The following is an 18,935-nucleotide window of genomic DNA, read 5'->3' on the forward strand; positions in this document are numbered from 1 at the left end:
AGAGTAGTTGTTCAACCCTGTTATTCTCCTGTTATTTGATAATGCATTCATCAAATTTTGGGGCCATTAAAAAACAAATAAAAAAAGTAGCAAGAAATCAAATGTAAAGCCGCTCACTTTTGCACATGCCACATTTTTCCAATCTTATGATCAGCAACTGAATAGTAATTTTGCATTATAATCTCAAGAAAATCCAATTTTCTTGTAAAATTGTTTTCCAACCTCAATCTCAAGTTTAACTTTGTACCACATTTGTTCACTTAAGAGATTTGTTCAAACCACTTAACCGGCTGTGCCTTAACGTTTGCACACAACTGTATGTTAACAGAAGGGTTCTATTAACATTCATTTTCATTTCATCATGCTAGTTGTAGAATCAAGAACTGTGAATTATAACTAGCTCTAGACTGAACAGTTGCTAATCATACTAGCTTGACAAATGTTTAAATGATCCCTTATTAAAATCCGTAATGCTAGAAAATCAAGAGAATTAAGCAAACCACTTCTCCCTAACCCACTTTAAAACAATCTCGTGCCTGCAATCATGTTGACTTTTCATCTTGCAAGAAGGCCACGTCTCTTAGAACTGTAATCCCCCTAATTTAAGAAAAAAGGTTTGATTTCATTAAATATCAAGATTTAAAATCACAGTTCAAGAATCTAGCTTTTTCAAAACAAATTCTTTACAAGTTGTGAATTTTTGCCATTTTAACGTTGTTCATTGAAACCACTGCAGAAATTTTAAAAACCTACGATTTTGTGCATAACTTACAAAATCTGGACTTGTCTAAAATGCAAAACTAAAGTGATGTCTTTCCTTTTGAGTGCATTTATATAATTTCAATATATATTTAGTAGTTAATACAAAGCTTATAGTTACCCCACCAAATGTACTGAAGGAAACAAAAAAATGGTAGAAAATGTAACAATTTATTTCACATTTGTGAGGATCAGAAAAATACTAGACAGTGTTTCAAATACATTAGGGCTTTACATTCTATGTAGAAAGCACAGGTTTGTATACCAACCACTTCATAGAGGGCACTACCCTCTGAAGCCTTACTTTAAACTACACCCAGAACAAATACCCCTCTTCATTTCACGAACAATTTAATACCTGTGGATATGTATGAATCCTGGAAATTGTCAAATTCACAAATTTTAGTACCATTTTGGCCATCACTGGAAAAGGTTAACCTGGACACACTTAGAACTCTATCACACCGCTTCAAAATGAAAAAGTCAGACTTTAAAAAAAAAAAGGTTAGCGTTTAATTACAATGAAACAAAACTGTTACATTTATCATCGAGGATCACAGTACTTAACACAAAATGCATCCCCCGTAAAGCAGATAGTTATTTTTCACATTCTGAGGTGTTCAAACCGTTGAAAACTTAAATAAAACAGGACAAAAACCTCTTTTTTCAGAAACCAGTTGCTTTCCATGTAAAGGTGGGGAGGAGATGCAGGAGGATCAGAACTCTTGCACACCAATGTGAAGGGACTTTGTCTTTCTTACCCACATTAAGGTCTTGCAGCAGTACTTACCTACATTTTAAAAAAATGTTCATGGCTATTCATAACCACATCTCTCTTTTAAAAACGGTCCTTGAAATTATTCAAGAGAGATGGGTTCCCATTTTCTTGTAAAGTGAAGACAGCCCCTGTTTTTCAGGTTTGAAGCAATGGCTGCTGTCCCACTGTTATCAAGTTTTGGGACCATACAAAACTCCAATGAGCCTGGGTCTTCAGCCTTCTGAAAAAAAAAGACATCTTCCTTATCCAAGAGTAGACCTGCATCAGCGGTGAAGAATGGGGTAACTCCTTATCCATGGTCCCTAAATACGTGAAATAAGGTTTTTGCATTTGGCTCAATCACAGTAAGTTTAAAAAAAGCCATATTAAAAGACCAATACCTATTCAAATTAATTTTATTTGAGAATTCCCTTCAATGACAAGTCATATAAAATGCATCCGAACACTTAACAAAAGCAAACTTTCTAAAGGAATTCTTACAGACGTTCACCACCCTCCCTTGAGACACACTGAGCTCACTTGCTTATCACGGCCACACAACACAAGCTCACTCAGTGTCCTCATCACAGGCTCCACCAGCATCAGGTCACATGTTCACACTTACAGGTCAATAACAAGGAGAAACAAACAAAAAAAAGCACACACCATACGGCATTCACGTCAGATAATACAGCCAGAAAAGATACAAAGATTCATTTCAGATCACTAAACATTCCACTACATTTAGAAACTACTTTTAACGCTTGTTCATTCAAGGAAAAAAAACATCCCTAGGATCTCATGACAGGTTAATGGGTGTCCTCGTGGTGGTAGAAAAGAAACACTCGTACTTTTCTTGCAACTGCTGCTCCGTTCACACTCGCTCACCAAAGCCACAGGATCGTGCCATCTCTCGCAAAGTCAGTAAGGGCTCTCGTTCCAAAGCACAACCAGTCCTTTCCACACGTGCTTTTTTTTTTCCTCCCCTCTCTCTGCTCGCTCATACTCAGCCTTTCACTCGTGGCACCAACAATCCATCCCACTCAAGTGTTCTTAAAGCGCTCCATAAAAAGCTCGCCCGTTTCCACATCACAAACTTGCGTTACAGCGCAGAGAGGAAAAAAAGACTCCGTTAAATAGTTGTTAAAAATGCAACACCCACCGTCGAACACAGTATATGCAGAGTGAAGCTGCGCTCTTTGATGACAAAGCATTTACACATGGGAAGAAGGGAACTGATACTGAGATCGCTCGAACATTGCTGCCAGTGAAGGGCTTCTTCCAGGGAAATTGGAAAAGAGATGAACTGCAGAGAGATTTCAATGAAGGCTTTTCCGTAAAACTTTAAAAAAGAAAACTGCAAAACAAAACTTAAAACCAGATCCTCCCAATACAAGATAAATGGAAAAACCATAATGTGTGTTTGCTGGGGGTGGGGGATTTCCACAAGGTATGCAATTAAAAAGAATGAAGAATGTCATGCATTTGTTCTCAAAATACCAATATTTACAATTCATGCATAGAGAATCTGGTTTGCCACAAACTGAATTTTACCAGGGGGGGAAAGGGAAAAAAACCTACACTACAAGTAGTGTTGTAGTTCACCATCCTGGCAAACTGGGATTCACTTTCACCTGCTCTGTACATCAATCTTTTGCAGATTTAGCCAAATGTACAAAAACATTCAGGTTTCTTCTTTTACAAAAAGAAAGGCAAAAATAGTATGTCATTTAAATACCCAGGACATATTAAGAAATGGAGCTGGAAAAATTATAGCTTTCAAAATACTTACCATTTTACTCTAGAAATGCGAAACGCTTCAAATCAGTTTCCTACATTCCCCACCCTGACGATTTTGACTCCATACTGGAGCCAAACCCTGAATTGAACCCAGTGCCCGGGCCAGAATTTGAGCCAGTGCCCCACCCTAAACTTGCTGAACTGGAGCCATAGTTGTTGTTTCCAGAGCTGAAGCTCTGATTCTGCTCCCGGGAGACGTTGGTCTGCCCAGTGGGAGTCGTACCTGAGGCCCCCGACTGCCCCTGCTGGCTTGCTAACATGCCCATCATCCCCCAGCTACTCTGCAAAGCAGCCTGAGCAGCAGCCATCATGGCCGGGTTAATACTAAAGGCTCCAAAATTCATGCCACTGCCCATGTTATTGTTGGGGCTGTTGCCCAGCCCGCCCCGACTATTGCCAAACCCTTGGCCCCCGAACCCTCCGTTCCCAAATCTACCCCCCCTCTCCATCATTTGCCTACTATTATTGTGCTTAGGCTCGGCGTTCGAGATGTGCACGCTGACTCCCTTAATAATCAGGTCCTCTCCGCAAAGCGACTGAGCAACCTGCGGGGGGAAAAACAGGAGGTCAGGAAAAGTGAGTGAGCACAGCCAAGGAGCCAGAACCCCCCCCCCCCCCACCCCATGTGCAGAGGCAGGCCAACGGAAGAGCTCTCTCGCAAGAAACAACTCACCTGGTCGTCCGCAAAAGTGACGAACGCAAAAGCCCGGAAAGGTTTGGGGATGAAAACATCCGTGACCTCTCCGTACTGCATGAAGAACTGGCGCAGCTCTTCCGCAGTCATGTCCTCGGTGCAGCGGCCCACAAACACCTTCCTGCTGCGCAGGGGCTCGTCCGGGCTTTGCTGTTTTCCGGGATCAGGCGAGAAGGAAAGGTGTTTTAAAAAGAACGCTCGTAGTAAAACCGTAAGGACACCTGGGGGCCTCCAAACCCATCAGTGGTGTCGGAACTAAAAGCAATAACCAGTAACACAAACTAGTACAGCACAAAGACGGTCATTTTCAATAGCATAGGGTTGCTACCTGTTCCTGTACTTCCAGGAGATCTTAACATAGGTGAGGCTTCGTTACCAACAATCCCCAACCCTTTTAACATTAAAAACCTCTTTAAATAACTTTAGTCATGTGTAAAGCCAGTGAATGCTCAGAGGTCTCACTTACAGCTATGATGACTGATCCTTATCCCTAGGGTAACAATGAAGCAAGTTTAGGCTAGGGACCAATTGAGTCGATCGCTAATATTTTAGCAGCAAGCTCAAAAAAAATAACAAGTCCTAATTAAAGAGCATGGTATCATATTATTAAACGTGTTAATTATGCGATGGTTTCAGATAAGAATACTGCTGAGTGCTACAAGCATGCAGCACTGAAGGGAATTGATATTTCACAACCCATTTTAAAGACCAGGCATTACCTTCGAGTTGGGCAGCTTGCAGTCACACCACCTCCCGTCAATCATGTGCCTCTGAGACATCACCTTCACCTGCGTCTCGTAATCCGTAAATCTTACAAATCCAAACCCCTTGGAATTTCCCGTTTTCACATCTCGTTTAACCTAAAGGGAAACATCAAGTGCTGTGTAAGCATACCGAGCCAAGACACACCGTGACATTGCAGCACCTCTCATCCCAAGCTGGACAAGATTTGCTCCCCTCCCACTAGGATGACTGATTGGACAGTAAATACGACTAAGAGATCCAGTTTATCTTTTTAAAACAATGTTACAAATTAAGCTGACCGTACCGACACCCGAAGAAGGCTCCACAGCTGAAATGTTGCATTTCTTTTCAGCAGGGAATAAACCTTTATCTGTTCATTGACTGTACTTTTCACTGGTACCTTAAGACCAACTTTAAAATGTTATGAATTTCGAGTAGGGAGCTGCGCCAGCATGCGTTGGCAGCCAAGGACCAAGTAAGGGTTTATTCCCTGCAAAAAATTAGAAGAAAAACACAACATTTCCACTGCGGGGATTTCTCCAGGTGCCGGACCTTGATCCTCTAAAATGTTACGTCAAGCAAACGGGGTTCTGCACCAAGAGCCCCATCATGCACGTAGTGGGGGTGTTAGGGAAGGCTGCAGAACAACTGAGCAAGCTTCAGTGGCAATTTACCTGCACCATCAACACTTCCCCGAACGTGCTGAAGTAGTCTTTGAGGTCCTGCTCCGACGTCTTCCAAGGCAGGCCCAGGACAATCAGGTCCGACGTCTTCTGCACTCCCCTCTTGATCTTCACCGCGGAGGAGGCATCAATCTCGTCCATCTTCCTCTTGTTATCTGGGGGGGGGGGGGCAGATTCAACATAAGGAGGGTAGGAATGGCCCGGCCAACGCAAAGACCCAAAGCACAGCCCCTACTAGACCCTGAGATATATTCTGAATGCAACACCTGTGCCAAGCAGACTCACTTTTAAGTGTGACAAACTGCAACTGTCTCCAAATTACTCATTCCAAAAAATAAAAGCAGTATATATGACCTCTGACAAAACTCTTCCATATAATGCATTAAAGAGGACAATTAATCTGTCATGTTTTTTTTTACCTCAGATCGCATTTAACCTCTTTTACTGAAGAATATCAGTAAAAAGGGTAAGCACTCCAAGGGATGGTTTTTAAGAGCCAGGGGCACGTCATTAGCTTTTCAGTTATCAACAGTATCTGTTGGTCTCTGGCTTTAACTACAAGTGGGCTGCAATTAAGGGCTGATCAAGTCAACTAATTTCACATTATCAGAGCGCCGAAGAGCGAGCGGGCTTGTTTAAGACGGTAGGTTTTCTCTCAACTTTTTTTTTAAAAACAAGGGGCATCTTTAAACGGCGCATTTGAAGGGGTGTTATAGTCCCCGTTTTTGCGGTTGTTGCTGCACCGTTTGCAAACGTGGCTCCGATCTCCGCAACTCTCATGCCCCGGGTCTTCTCGCTGCGTGGGCGGGGGGCGAGACGCTTTGTCCCAGCTCCCTTTCCAGGAGGCCACGAGGGCCCGACCCACCCGACCGCTGCAAGTCTGAGCACCGCGCAACGAAGAGCACCGACACCTATCGATACCTTTAGGGTAGTTGACCACGTAGACCAAGTTGCCCCAGCCGGTCTCGGGGGAGTGCAGGATGCCCTCCACCAGGCGGACCCCACGCATGCACTGCGACACGGGGCTCCGGTAGCGCAGGCCGCAGGCTCCCGGAAACTGCGCCGCCACGGTGGAGAGCAGCACCGTGCCGTCGTCCTCCGAGGGGATCTCCATGGGCTCCTCGTTTTCATCCTCGGCCACCCGGATATACAGCTCGGCCATCTTCACGCTTCGTGCGCTCTCGAACTCTTCTCTCTCTACGCGGGACGCCAAAATACTCGGGACCCCTCCGCCGCTTCCTAGCTAAAAGATCCCTCCTTACTGTAGGGAGTCGTGGATTTTTTTTAAAAAAAACAAAACAATAAACAACCAAAATATACTGACCTAGATGAAAAGGAGCGAGATCACCGCTGTAAAGAGTTTAGCGATTCTAACTCTGCTTTAACAAAAACAAAACACAGCACCTGGAGCCGACGGCCGTATTGGGCCCAAACCAACACTCCTTGCAAAATGAATGACAACTTATTTTTCGCGCTCTTCGGTACGCAACGTACAGCAAATACAGCCCACGCCGATCCGATGTGACGGGATGCCCTTGTACAATGCGGTATCGCGACGAATGTTCTGCCTGAAAGTCTACGTTTTCCTTATTTTCCTCCCGAATGGAAAAAACACGCACAACAGTCTCGCTTTCTCGCTCCTTTCTTCCCAAACTTCAAAACAAAATGGCCGCCTTTCTCTCATGGAGGGAATTGCATCATCGTTTTGGGTGGGCTCATTATTTCTACAAATGAAGGAGAATTACAGGGTCGAAAAGCGAACAACTTTCGTTATCGATTATGGGTCTAATTTACTAGTATATTGTACAGCGGCACTCGCAATTAGAAGGTTTAACGTTTTTTAACCGCTGTTTCGCTCTTTTTCACCCCAACCCGTTTTCGTACTTGGTACGTTCCACTTAAAACGGCATGACGTCACAGTATCGCGTCTTAGCTTGGTACGGCATCAGAGGCATGAAAGACCGCAAGGCTGTGTGATGGTACATTGATGTCGGTCAGATTTCGTTGCTCCTGTATTAAGCGGAATTCTTCCTTCATGTACTTACACGTCATGGGCTGTCCTCCAGTGTCAATGATACTGTCAAGTCTATCTTATCTTAATTGGAAGAGGTGTTATTGGGGCCAGCAGGGGGCGCTCACCCTACGGTCCATGTGGGTCCTAATGCCCCAGTATAGTGACGGGGACACTGGACTGTAAACAGGCGCCGTCCTTCGGATGAGATGTAAAACCGAGGTCCTGACTCTCTGTGGTCATTAAAAATCCCAGGGTCTTTCTCGAAAAGAGTAGGGGTGTAACCCCGGCATCCTGGCCAAATGTCCAATTGGCCCTCACCAATCATGGCCTCCTAATAAACCCCCTCTATGAATTGGCTTCATCACTCTGCTCTCCTCCCCACTGATAGCTGATGTGCGGTGAGCGTTCTGGCGCACTATGGCTGCCATCGCATCATCCAGGTGGGGCTGCACATTGGTGGTGGTGGAGGGGGGTCCCCATTACCTGTAAAGCGCTTTGAGTGGAGTGTCCAGAAAAGCGCTATAGAAGTGTAAGCAATTATTATTACTATTATTAGATAAGATTTTTATTGTACCCTGAGGGAATTGTTTTTATGGACACCCAGCACTCCTGTACATTTAAATAGAATGCAAAAAAAAACCCACATTATACATTGCACATTATACTATTCCAAAAAATAAGAAAAACATTGCACATCATTCTATTGCACATGTACAGTATAACTCATAACAACACATCAAAAACCAAACTGCACTCAAGTGGGTTGTCAAAACTGTGTTTATCCTTGACATTTGTGTTGACAGCTTTAATGGATGACTTAAATTTGGGAAGCCTAAAACGTTTGCCAGAAGGAAGAAGTTGATATTCAGAGTTGAGGATGTGGGAAGGATCTGATATAATTAGTTATGGTGAATTTCACTTCTCCTTCATCACGAGCAAGACTTCTCACTTTCTGCTGTATTATATTAAAGCAAGTGGACCTGCCATTGTTGCGGATTTTAACACACACACACCGCGCAATTCGTTCGGAGCACACGAGCGTTTTTGCAAATTGTTTACACTGACTTGTTTAACACGAATTGTGTATCGTGAAACAACTTTAGCTAGCAGCTAAAAAAGCATTTTTGTTTTTAACACACGTTTCTTCATTTGCTTCATTTGAGGAATGCTTAAGTCCTCTGGTGAATTTACACAATGTTTTTTTTCGTAACTGTGCTGTGACACACTGAAAAATAAAACAATCCTTATTGCAAACAGCTCTTAAGGTTCGCACATATTTCTAAAAACCTTTGTAAGAAGACTGGAATTTGATCTAATAATGCGAAAAGCTGGTTAAAGGGGAAGAGTGCTCCAGATTTATTCTCCTTGGCAAAATGACTTGTAATGTGTAACTTCGAGACTGACCACGCAATTTACATCTTAATTGCGGCTGAAGCGGCCTCTCTTCTGATCCCTCCTCATCTTCCTGTTGATTTTCACAGGTCACTCTTCAGTGTCCTGCCTTTCCTTCCTCAGTCCTGGGCGTGGGGTGTGTGTACACAAACGCGACTCACCTGCGGTGCTGATAAATACCCAGGCACTGTAAAGGGGGCCTCACACATCACCTCTCGGGCTTCGCCATGGACCGGATAACGGCGTGTATCGTTATCATGAGCTTGTAAGTATCCGTGCCGTGAGCTGGGGGAAACGCTTCGTTCCCTTGCTGTGAGTTGCAGGGGCTTTATCAGAGGAAACTGTTTTGCCATTTCCTGGACGTTACTGTGAATTGAACAGCGTGGCTCCCCCGTTTTGCTGTGAGATTCAAGGATCTGGCCCTGATGCAAATAAAGCACACGAGTCTTACGATCTGACACTGACGTTACATGCATGTGATGCATAAAAACAAATGCACACACGCCTCTGCCCATTTAAATGCATAGAAGATACATGTAGTTGTATGTTCCTCATACATCTAGTCTGAAATGATTTAATGAAGGTGGGTAGCTGCGTCAGCATGCGTAGGCTGCAAAGGAACAAGTAATAGGTTTATTCCATGCTGAAAAAAAGAAGAGAACACAACGTTTCGGCCGTGGAGCCTTTTTTTCGGCATGGAATAAACCTATTACTTGTTCCTTTGCATGATTTACTGAAGACTTGTGTGATGTCGTAGAGATGTTTAGTACTTCTGCATAAATGATATAATTTACTATATTGTATTTCATTTAAATAACATTGGTGTAACTATATTAAGTGTTATTAGATTTCTTGAAAGAGAATAATGTAGTACGTTATCTTGTGTACTTTCTCCAGCTTCTGGCCAATGTCCACTAGAGGGCGCCCGTTTCAGGTTCTACCGAGAGACGGGTTTGGCGATGCAGCGCAAAGCGCAGGTATGGAGCCTTACTGTTCTGGGTTGTAGCAGCGTGCATCCCATCACGGAAAATCTGCTCTGGTTTAGTTAAAAGTAAAAAATAATAACAATGAACTGGTTTGGTAAGTGCTCAAGGAAGTGTACTTCACAGTGTAAAACGCACCTTTAATCAGCCTGGGAATTCTATTATAACATCTGGACCAGCTGCTGTATGCGTTTTTAATTGCCTCTTACAAGTTGGACATACTGTAAAAAGAAAAAGACGAGGCTGTCTGTCTCTAATAGCTTGTGGGGCTGTGTTTTTTTGTCTGATCCGAGCCGAGGTCTTCTGGCCTCCCAGGAGCTGCTGTCTGAAGTGTGCTGTGTTTTCAGAGGGCGATGTGGAGTGCTTCACAGAGTACATGGATCTGTGGGTGCACAGGAGCAGGGCTGAAGGTTTGAGACTCTGGCTGGCCGGAGCGCTTAGAGTTCCAGGTACAGAAATCTTTCCGTTCCAGAGGGATTCCGGATTTTTTTTTTGTCGGTATCTCCAGAAACCGTTAGAACAAAGCGGCGCCGTGAGACCCAGCAGACAACGGTACACTTACCGGTGTCTTTCTCCAGTGAGAAGTTTGCAGCGCTAAACCGCAGCAAACTCGGATGAAATACGGGTCTAATACTGTGCATTGACTGTAAAACGTACTTAACGCTCCAGTATTGTATGAACTCTCGTGTAAGCTAGGACACCGAACACCAAACATTACAGAAGCCACCCACGGCGCTCGTAAAACAGCTTCACTTTGCATTTCGCGAGCCTCGTCCGGGACGCAAGGTTGAATAAAACGGCTGTAAAGCTCCAGGAAAAAAAAAAACAATCATGTTTTCTTCCGTTGGGTGTCCTTCTCAGTGTCTTTGTTTTCACTGTAATATGAAATGCATTGCAATAATGCATTGCCTAATGTGAACTAAGATGAAAAAAAATGCTATTCGCATTGTAAGATTTCCAATATTTGGCAGTTACTTAAATCATGTGACCCTTTTGGATTTTGCATCTTTTGACTCAAATTACCTCGGGCCTCATAGGAAGAACAATAAGGTTTGGCAGTGTCTTTCCTCTTGTCAAGCCGACGCGACCTTGGTCACCTTTTGTCTTTCCTGTGAAACTCAGTCAGCCTGACGTCGCCGGAGGAGCTGAGCTGGCGGCTGTCCGCCTGCGGGTACGCGCTCCACAGAGACGCAGACCGGCACTACAGTTTCAGAGTGATGTACAGCGGCTGCTCCGTCCGGCTGGAAGTATGTTTCTGCGAATGTAGCGGCGCCTGGATCGAGTCAATTCGGCACCTTCGGCACCCGGATGCCAGTCGGCAGTTTAAAAAACAAAAAACGCCCTTCCAGCTCAAAATCGAGCTAGCGATAGATGGGGAAAATAAGGACACAAGGATGCGCCAATCAAGAGGTCTCCTGTTGAGGTTCATCTCTTATTGATCCAAGGACCTCAGCCAGGCATTTCCCGGGGAGTCCCAGGGACCAGGCTTCAGCAGCAGGGTGTGCTAGCTTTTTTTCCCAGACACCCCCGTTAAAAAGTGCTGCCAGTTCTATGTCCTGAAACACTTCCTGAGAAGTTACACGAGCATTACTGTATGTGCTCGTGTTCCAGTTTCACTGCTTGAAACTCGTGTTTTACTGCAGGAATGTGAACCTTTGTATCAAATCCACCCGCTGCTTTCAGGCAACAGCTGGATGAAGTCCTCGGATCATTTAACACACGAGTCAGACAGGCTGAGTGGCCTTCCCGGCTTCTGCAAAGTTTATGACTTCAGATGGGACCTCAGTATGAAGTTATTGCAGGGACGTGACTTGCTATTGGTCTCCATCAATTTTCTCACCAATTGATGGAGACCAATAGCCAATACAGGGTTGCAGGAGAGCAGTAGTCGAACCCAGCAAGCAGTAAGCAGCAAGATCGAGGCAGGATACACCCTGGTTGGGACACCAGTCCATTGCAGGGCACACACGCACACAGTCCACATACACACAAAAACACACACCAGGGCCAGTTTTCCCAGAAGCCAATTAACCTACCAATATGATTGGGTTTATTTTTTTTTCCAGCACAGCAACTACATCCTGGTACTGAACCTGATGAAAAGACCTGGAAGGTTCGGTGGGAGAAGTAACAGACTTGTCATGAAATGTCCGCTGGTGACAGCGCCACCTGGTGGAGTTCACATTCACTGCGATCCTGACTATGTTCAAGTGAGCCGAGATGTTTTTTTTTTCTTCTGGGACTTGAGCAATGCTGATTACCGAAGCACGACGTCTGCAGCTGTTTGCATAAGGCAGAAGTCATAGCTGCGTCAGAACGGATGGAATCATGTGGTCTTACAGTGGTTCAATGCATCTTGAGCTTCTAATAATAAGGCACATAGTGGGACAATTGCAGCTTTCAAATGAACAGTTTAAAAAACAAAGTAGTTGAATGAGACAAACTGTATTTCATTAAGGACCTTGCGTTTTCAGCCTGTGCAAATGGCTTTATGGTTTATGAAGGGAAATGCTTAAAATTCTTAATGAGTAGAACGAAGTGAATTACGTTTTGTTATATAATTTCCACAGGTAACCAGACCGCTTCACCGGGACAGCTGGAACAATGAGGTAGAGTGTTTTGCACAAAACCAGATTGATGAGTTTTTACATTGAGGGTTTTCTACATGAATATACCTTTTTTAATTAAAAAAGTCGCCGTGTTACTCCCCCTCTCTTTCAAATAACATTATAAAAATGGAAACTATGACAAGAAGTGTACGAGGATAATCTACCTGTGTGTGCTGTAGCTGCGCTGGTCCCTGTCTCTGAGAGGAGAGCTGGTAGCGGCGCTGGAAGACTCCAGCCTGATCCAGTTGAGCGCTGAAACCAGAGGCTCCAACATCACTGTGCAGGGCCAGAGAAAGGAAATAATGGACTCAGTGGAGGTAAGGAACCTCCTTTTTATATTCTTTACCAATAACACGGAATTTACCTGTTCTAAACCGACGCTCAGAGTGGAGACGGGACTAAAGCTGTAGGCGAAGTACAGTTGGGTGTTTCGGGTAGGATCACACTGCCATCTCGTGTGGCCTTGAAGAACTGCAGCGGAAATCTGTTTATTCCAGCTCACGTCTCTTAACTTGTTCAGTATTGCTGTATTGCTGCCGTCCCCTTTGACATTCTGCAGGCTGGGCAGCATGAGAGTTACATTTCCTAATCTGGCGTCGCTGGAGAGCAGAACCAAACAGAACCGGGCCTTTCTAACTTTCTAACCTTATTAGTGGCATAGAAAATGAATTGATACCATATTTTACAGGTGATGGGAAGAGCAATTGACGTCTTGCCTCTCTGGTTAGTCAGTGGGTACTATGCCTACAGCATGGAAGCTAACTGCCCTAACGGTACGTATCACTTAATCATAGTACAAAAAACTTTAATCAATCTAGTATAATACTGCTAAATATTAAATGCACAGCTGAACATGGCCTATACACATTAACACGTTTCCACACATACAGTGCAATTACAGCAGCTTCCTTACAAATATCTGATGTGTTTTACAGTAATTAACACGCCACCCAGATTAGTTCATGAAGTCCAGGAGGAGAAAACTGTAGCAGTGGCTGTTTCCCCACTGGATGTTTAGCAAGGAGAACCACAGGGCTGGAAGTGTGTGAGGGGATGAGTGCAGTAACTTCAGGGCATGAATCTCCCCTCCATCCCATCCTATCCCATCCACTGGGGGGGGGTTATTTAAAGTCAGCAAAGAAGCAGCAGCGCCACGCTTCCTCGGGACTCTGTGCAGTTCAGGTCGAGCCCCAGCCAGGAGCGCTACTCCTCTCTCCGAGAGTCCCCAGTCCTTCATCCCATCCCAGTGTGGAATCTCCTCATCAGCTCGGTCTTGCCTCTCAGCTGTCGTGGCACTGCGGGCTTCCTGCATGCCAGCAGTCCCCCGGGCACTAGGAGTCACTCCGTGCGTGGACAGCCCTGTGATTGTTTCTCATCCTGCAGTGTCCAGCTCCCCAGCAGATGAGACTGTATTGCACATCTCCAAGCGCAGGATGGGCTTAATCAAGAGGGCTGGCTACGACAGGGAGAGCCTGAACCTACTCTCTGTAATCGTAAAACAAACAGACGTTTATTCAGTGTCTGAAAACCACGACTTTCTCCAGCTTACAGTCCCCACAGATCACATTCTCCAGAGGAAGGTGAGTTTGTCTGCTTAGCCAACTAACACCATGTGCAGAACTCAGGATATTTTTTGCCCTTACATTTAGTACACACAGCTTTTTTTGTGTGTGACAGTCTTATCTTTATTTATTATTGTGTTCCATTAATAATAAACCCCATTTCTTTTTCTTGAACATAAATGCCAGGAATAACGTATTGTCCTCTGCTTGGTGATAAAGAAGACAAGTATTTATTCATTCCTATAACTCTTACAGAGTTGCACGAGTTCTGCAAGTGAATCACTTCTGCAGCTATTCTTTAGAGTGGATGTCATTCTGACTTTCAGAGAAATGCCATACAGAGTATACTGGAGTATGGAAAATGTTTTTCCATGTAGTGGTAAGTATTCTTTTTGTATTGTCACATACAGTAGCAACTAAATTAATACAATTTAGTTGCAATTTATCTTATTGAATACAGTGAAGAATAAATAGACCATAGTTTAAGCCTGTACCTTCTGTTAGTTTCACATCTACTGTATAACAACGTCTATCTGAAAAGGATTTCTCACTCTTCAAAGAGTTTATGATTTTTCAATCCTGAAATTACAGTTCATTCAGTACTTGAAAAACCCTTCAAACCATCCAGAATGTTGCATTAAAAGCTGGAATTCTCAGATGAACAATACACATTTTATCAATCTCAAAACCTAGTCAAGTTAAGTTGATTATACAAAAGAGAAGGTGTTTTTATCTCTGCTGATGGATACTTAAACAATGTGATCTAGTACTCTGTGTACAGAGCAACTTGGATGACAAAAGGCTCAGCATCTCAACTTTTAGCCTCATGCTTTCCATATCGCCCAGTGTTTGCAGGATGATGTCATGTACGTCATGTAGTGTAAATTGAGAGTTCTGTTATTATTTCTGTGTTTCTAATTCCAAAGTGTCTTCCAAGACCTAGATTTAAACACCCAAGGGAATGAGATGATATTTGGGCCTTTTGGAAGTAGGTAATTGAATTTAATCCCAGGATCTCGTCCAGTCTTTTCTTCAGAGAAACCAGGGTATCGATTTGAACAGCTCAGCTGGGTACCTGTACCTTTGTTTGTGTGGTGCAAAGCTGCACCAGAACCCTTCTTCGCCAGGCTGCGGTGATGCCCAGCCTGCTGGTCCTCAGCACTCCAGCCTGCTGGACACGGTGCTCCGGCCTGCTGGTCCTCGGGACTCCAGCCTGCTGGACACGGCGCTCCGGCCTGCTGGTCCTCGGCGCTCCGGCCTGCTGGTCCTCGGCGCTCCGGCCTGCTGGACACAGCGCTCCGGCCTGCTGGTCCTCGGCGCTCCGGCCTGCTGGACACAGCGCTCCAGCCTGCTGGTCCTCGGGACTCCAGCCTGCTGGACACGGTGCTCCGGCCTGCTGGTCCTCGGGCCTCCAGCCTGCTGGACACGGTGCTCCGGCCTGCTGGTCCTCTGGGCTCCAGCCTGCTGGACACGGTGCTCTGGCCTGCTGGTCCTCACCTCATCCTCAAGAACGCAGCTCTAATCGATTCCCTCTTGCTCCTTTGGATTGCCTGAAAGAATTAATTGAACTTGGATGTGATTAAGCAATATAATGACACAAATATTTGCTTTCCCATGGAATTCATTTATTTTTCCTACTCGGAATTATTGGATAGCCCTTGGGAGCTCCATGTAATGCAATTTCAAGAGTTTAAACATAACCTCCGGTTCCCCTCGGAAGAAGTCAATATTTGTGCACAATCAAATCAATATTATACATAAAAGGATACATTAATGGGCTCTTCAATAAAAGAGTTAATGCCAGATATTTTATTACATGCTTTTGGCTGCAGGGGAAAGCGTAAAGCTCAGAATCAAATCTGGTATTCATAGGCTACATTTCTATCCCAAACTGGATGCTGACCCCCCTTTTCCACTTGTCCCTCAAGTCCTTATCCTGCTTTTGCCTCCCAAGGAGAACCACGATTCCACTGTTGTGCTTTTACTACCCTCCACCTTTTTTACTATGACATACCGCAGTAAAGGTCTCTGTCTGTCTGGGCGACACGAGCGGGACGCGTTTCCAGTGCACACGGACAGTATGTTCTCTCACCCGTGTTCCTGCCTGTTGGCGAGTCGTGGGCCCTGAAGTGTTTACGGGATGCTGCCGTCTGCAGGAACGGGCCAGCGAGGCAGCTGGGATTGCCTGCTGCCTGCTTATCTGTAATGGAATCCTGGTGTTCTCCTGCCTGCTGGAGGAACAGAGGTGGCCGCGAGGTTTGGGGTTTCTGCTGACGGCACCTGAGCACGGAGCCAAGCTGTGAATTCCCAGTGTGAAGCCTCCCCTGCTAAATTAGTGGGATTAGGGACGTTTTCTGATAGAGCTGACGGAGAAAAGAAGGGGGGTGGGTGGGGTGGGAATGCTGTAATTCAAGGGCACAAGCCCTGCGTTTCTCTTTTTATATATCTAACAGATTCAATTAGTTCTCGCCAGATCCACAGCGAGAGCGTGAATGCAGCTGTCGGCCTGTTGTTTTTGTATTTGCATGTCTCGCGGGGGCTTTCTTTTTCCTAATTAACACGATGTATTCGTTTTTATAACAGAATTTCCAGCTGTAGACCCGTCTCCGGCAGGCAGCGTAGGGCTGGGGAGCTCGGCAGCGACTCCCTCCGACGCCTTTCCCACCGAGCCCTTCGCTTCCTGGCCCTTTCCCACTGCGGATCGAGCGCCGGCTGACTCCGGGCAGCCGACGGGAAACGCTGGCGCCAGGCAGCCGGTCCCTGGCACAGCCTCCTTGGCGCCCCGCGTGCAGGCTGGCATGGGTGTTGACCCGGAGGGAACAGGGACAAACCCCACAGCCGCCCCCGCTTGGACGAGCCTGTCAGTTCCGGTTCCGTTCGAAGGTCCCAGTTCCACATCTGTCCGGGACGGTGCTAGACCACTGGCCTCAGCCCTGTCGCAGGTGACCACAGTGGGAGACACAGTGACGCCCGCAGGTGCTGAGGGCAGCCTTTCCCGTCTTTACCCAGCGCCCCAGCCTGAATCCCCCTCTCCCGAGTCGTCCCCAGCGCCGTTTGTCAGTCCATCGCTCCCGACCTCGGCTTCTCCTGCTCAGGCGGCTGGAGGCGGGAGCAGTGCAGGCCCTCTCCCCTCGGCGACCGCCACCTCAACGTCAGGGCAAGAGACGGGGCTGCAAGGCATGCTGGGTAAAGCTTTCACCCCGACGGCCTCAGCGCAGGTCTCGGGGGGCCCACAGGAAGACACCAGGGGAAGTGGCTGGCGGGCAGCGCCTCCTACAGGTGGGCCCGAGAATGACAAGGCACTATCCAAAGGGCCTCCACCACCCAGAGGAATTCCAGGCACGGCAGCGGAGGAACGTGAAGGAGTTCACGTTGGCAAACTCCCGGAAGCACGCGGCGTGGGTCTGATTGACCACCCGGAGCTAGCGTCCTCTGCGTCTTTCCTGGGAGCTGAGGACGAAACCGGAGAGGACAGCAGCCGGGTCACAGCACACACAGCGCTAGCCTCCTCTGCCGCCTACAGCGATGCCCTGCAAGGGGCTCCTGATGCTCCGACAACGGCGGTTGAGCCCTCCCTGCTGCGCCAGCCCGCTGCTGAAAAGGCACCAGTGGGCAGAACGCCTCCAGGGCCACCGTCCGACCACACAGCAGCAGACGCCAGTGCTGACAGCAAGCAGATGCAGGCAAGCGGCCCACTGCCAGGAGCCCCCCGGGGGCAGATCTCTTCTAACCTGCCGGCCCCGACGTCTGCAGAAAATATGTCTGAATTCAACATGTCTGCACACCGGACAGCTTCACACTCGATGACGCTCGATGAGCTGAGGCTATTTCCGGACAGCCCTGCGGTCCTGCTGGAGAATCACACCCGCAGTGCGCTGGATGGCTCGCTGCTGCCCCAGAGTGTGACAGCTGGTGTCAGTCAAGAAGGCCGGCTCGGCCTTGCTTCCAATGCTAGCTTGGAATCGTGGGACTGAGTCTCCTGGGTCTGAACTGCAGTAGATAGATACCAAAGCGTCTCGAACGGCAACAGCGGAAGTTGTTCCCATCTGCTACAGGGATCATTTTGTTCTAATGTCATTTCTTATGCCATTTCTACTTGCACAACTGCAGAAACCAGAGATGGGACATGGGGGATAATGAAAAAATGTAGGATTAGATATTGATATATATATATCTCCATGAACCAATGTGTCATATGATGGTGTTTTTCCAGGAAAGTTCCAGTCTCTTTCCCACCCATCAGCAATGACAGGTGCAGCAGAGCCTTGTAATGTCAACAAGATAGTGGCCTTGTTGTTCCTGAGACCAGCTGACAGCTCCTGTCCTGACAGAAGTCACACTGTACAGCTTAATAAAGCACAGAAAGCAAATGTGAGCTCAGTGACGACAGTGAGCCAGACTGCTTCTCTGTTTCATCCAGAAATGTCTACCTCCTCAGCCTCAATGTGCACTGTGATATAATAATTCATATATATTACTGCATTCTATGATGGAAAGTATGATTAAAAAATACTGAACTTAACCATGGTAGATGTTTTAAAGGATGCCCAGCAAAATTATATTCACCAGGCTGTGAATATTACAAAAGACTGGGTCTTAATCTGCCAAACCATTAATTACCTGCTTTCTTCTCATTACTCAAGCTTGTGTGAAGCATGCTTTCTATGAAATGGGACAATGTCACCGACAGTATTTTTACTAGAAAACAGAAACAGCCTTTTCTGTTTTCTTTCTCCTAGATGATAGCTAGATCTTTATTTTTTAAAAGCTGGAGACAAAAAGCACACGCTAGGTAAAACTCTTTGGGAAACTGCAGCTGGGGAAACTGCTGCTCCGGGAGCGAGCCGGGAGGCCGATCAAAAACCTCAGACGCTCGTCCCCGCGGAGGGGGTAATCTGCAGTCTTCTCTGCCAGCGGGGTGTGTCTCGGTGCCAGAAG

General features: G+C 46.2%; 2 protein-coding genes and 1 long non-coding RNA gene across 7 annotated transcripts; 1 reads left to right on the plus strand and 2 right to left on the minus strand.

Annotated features, from left to right (window-relative positions):
* Window positions 1-911: 911 nt before the first annotated feature.
* On the minus strand, window positions 912-7,096 carry tardbpa (TAR DNA binding protein a). 4 transcript variants are annotated; one of them, XR_011183584.1, is made up of 7 exons: window positions 6,359-7,096; window positions 5,429-5,592; window positions 4,730-4,870; window positions 3,990-4,160; window positions 3,777-3,861; window positions 2,679-2,822; window positions 912-1,757 (listed from the first exon to the last, which is right to left on the minus strand). XR_011183584.1 is itself a non-coding variant. In XM_015337208.2 (6 exons), the coding sequence occupies exons 1-6, from the start codon at window positions 6,597-6,599 to the stop codon at window positions 2,731-2,733; spliced, it is 894 nt and encodes a 297-aa protein (XP_015192694.1). In that variant the 5' UTR covers window positions 6,600-7,096; the 3' UTR covers window positions 1,915-2,730. The 4 variants fall into 4 exon arrangements, 2 of the variants coding, with proteins under 2 accessions (XP_015192694.1, XP_006642048.1); XR_001477087.2 differs by having other exon boundaries at window positions 912-1,839; window positions 6,359-7,095; XM_015337208.2 differs by lacking the exon at window positions 912-1,757 and having other exon boundaries at window positions 1,915-2,822.
* On the plus strand, window positions 7,063-18,519 carry c25h1orf127 (chromosome 25 C1orf127 homolog). The gene is made up of 12 exons (XM_015337207.2): window positions 7,063-7,146; window positions 8,933-9,108; window positions 9,741-9,820; window positions 10,174-10,275; window positions 10,949-11,073; window positions 11,893-12,036; window positions 12,397-12,435; window positions 12,615-12,752; window positions 13,124-13,208; window positions 13,819-14,015; window positions 14,253-14,376; window positions 16,581-18,519. The coding sequence occupies exons 2-12, from the start codon at window positions 9,071-9,073 to the stop codon at window positions 17,969-17,971; spliced, it is 2,463 nt and encodes an 820-aa protein (XP_015192693.2). The 5' UTR covers window positions 7,063-7,146; window positions 8,933-9,070; the 3' UTR covers window positions 17,972-18,519.
* On the minus strand, window positions 13,835-16,585 carry LOC107075586 (uncharacterized). 2 transcript variants are annotated; one of them, XR_001477088.2, is made up of 3 exons: window positions 16,012-16,585; window positions 15,079-15,547; window positions 13,835-13,920 (listed from the first exon to the last, which is right to left on the minus strand). It is a non-coding gene; the product is annotated as an uncharacterized lncRNA (long non-coding RNA). The 2 variants fall into 2 exon arrangements; XR_011183585.1 differs by lacking the exon at window positions 13,835-13,920 and having other exon boundaries at window positions 14,978-15,547.
* Window positions 18,520-18,935: the final 416 nt, after the last annotated feature.

The sequence above is a fragment of the Lepisosteus oculatus genome, chromosome 25, assembly GCF_040954835.1.
Source record: "Lepisosteus oculatus isolate fLepOcu1 chromosome 25, fLepOcu1.hap2, whole genome shotgun sequence".
NCBI lineage: Eukaryota > Metazoa > Chordata > Actinopteri > Semionotiformes > Lepisosteidae > Lepisosteus > Lepisosteus oculatus.

Bases quoted from the DNA above. Each gene is read 5' to 3' on its own strand.
- c25h1orf127 (XM_015337207.2), top strand. From the start codon at position 9,071: ATGGACCGGATAACGGCGTGTATCGTTATCATGAGCTT. The intron at 9,109-9,740 runs GTAAGTATCCGT...TACTTTCTCCAG, and splicing joins TGTATCGTTATCATGAGCTT to CTTCTGGCCAATGTCCACTA. The intron at 9,821-10,173 runs GTATGGAGCCTT...CTGTGTTTTCAG, and splicing joins CGATGCAGCGCAAAGCGCAG to AGGGCGATGTGGAGTGCTTC.
- tardbpa (XM_006641985.3), bottom strand. From the start codon at position 6,599: ATGGCCGAGCTGTATATCCGGGTGGCCGAGGATGAAAACGAGGAGCCC. The intron at 4,871-5,428 runs GTAAATTGCCAC...GTTTCCCTTTAG, and splicing joins GGGAAGTGTTGATGGTGCAG to GTTAAACGAGATGTGAAAAC. The intron at 3,862-3,989 runs GTGAGTTGTTTC...TTCCCCCCGCAG, and splicing joins TCACTTTTGCGGACGACCAG to GTTGCTCAGTCGCTTTGCGG.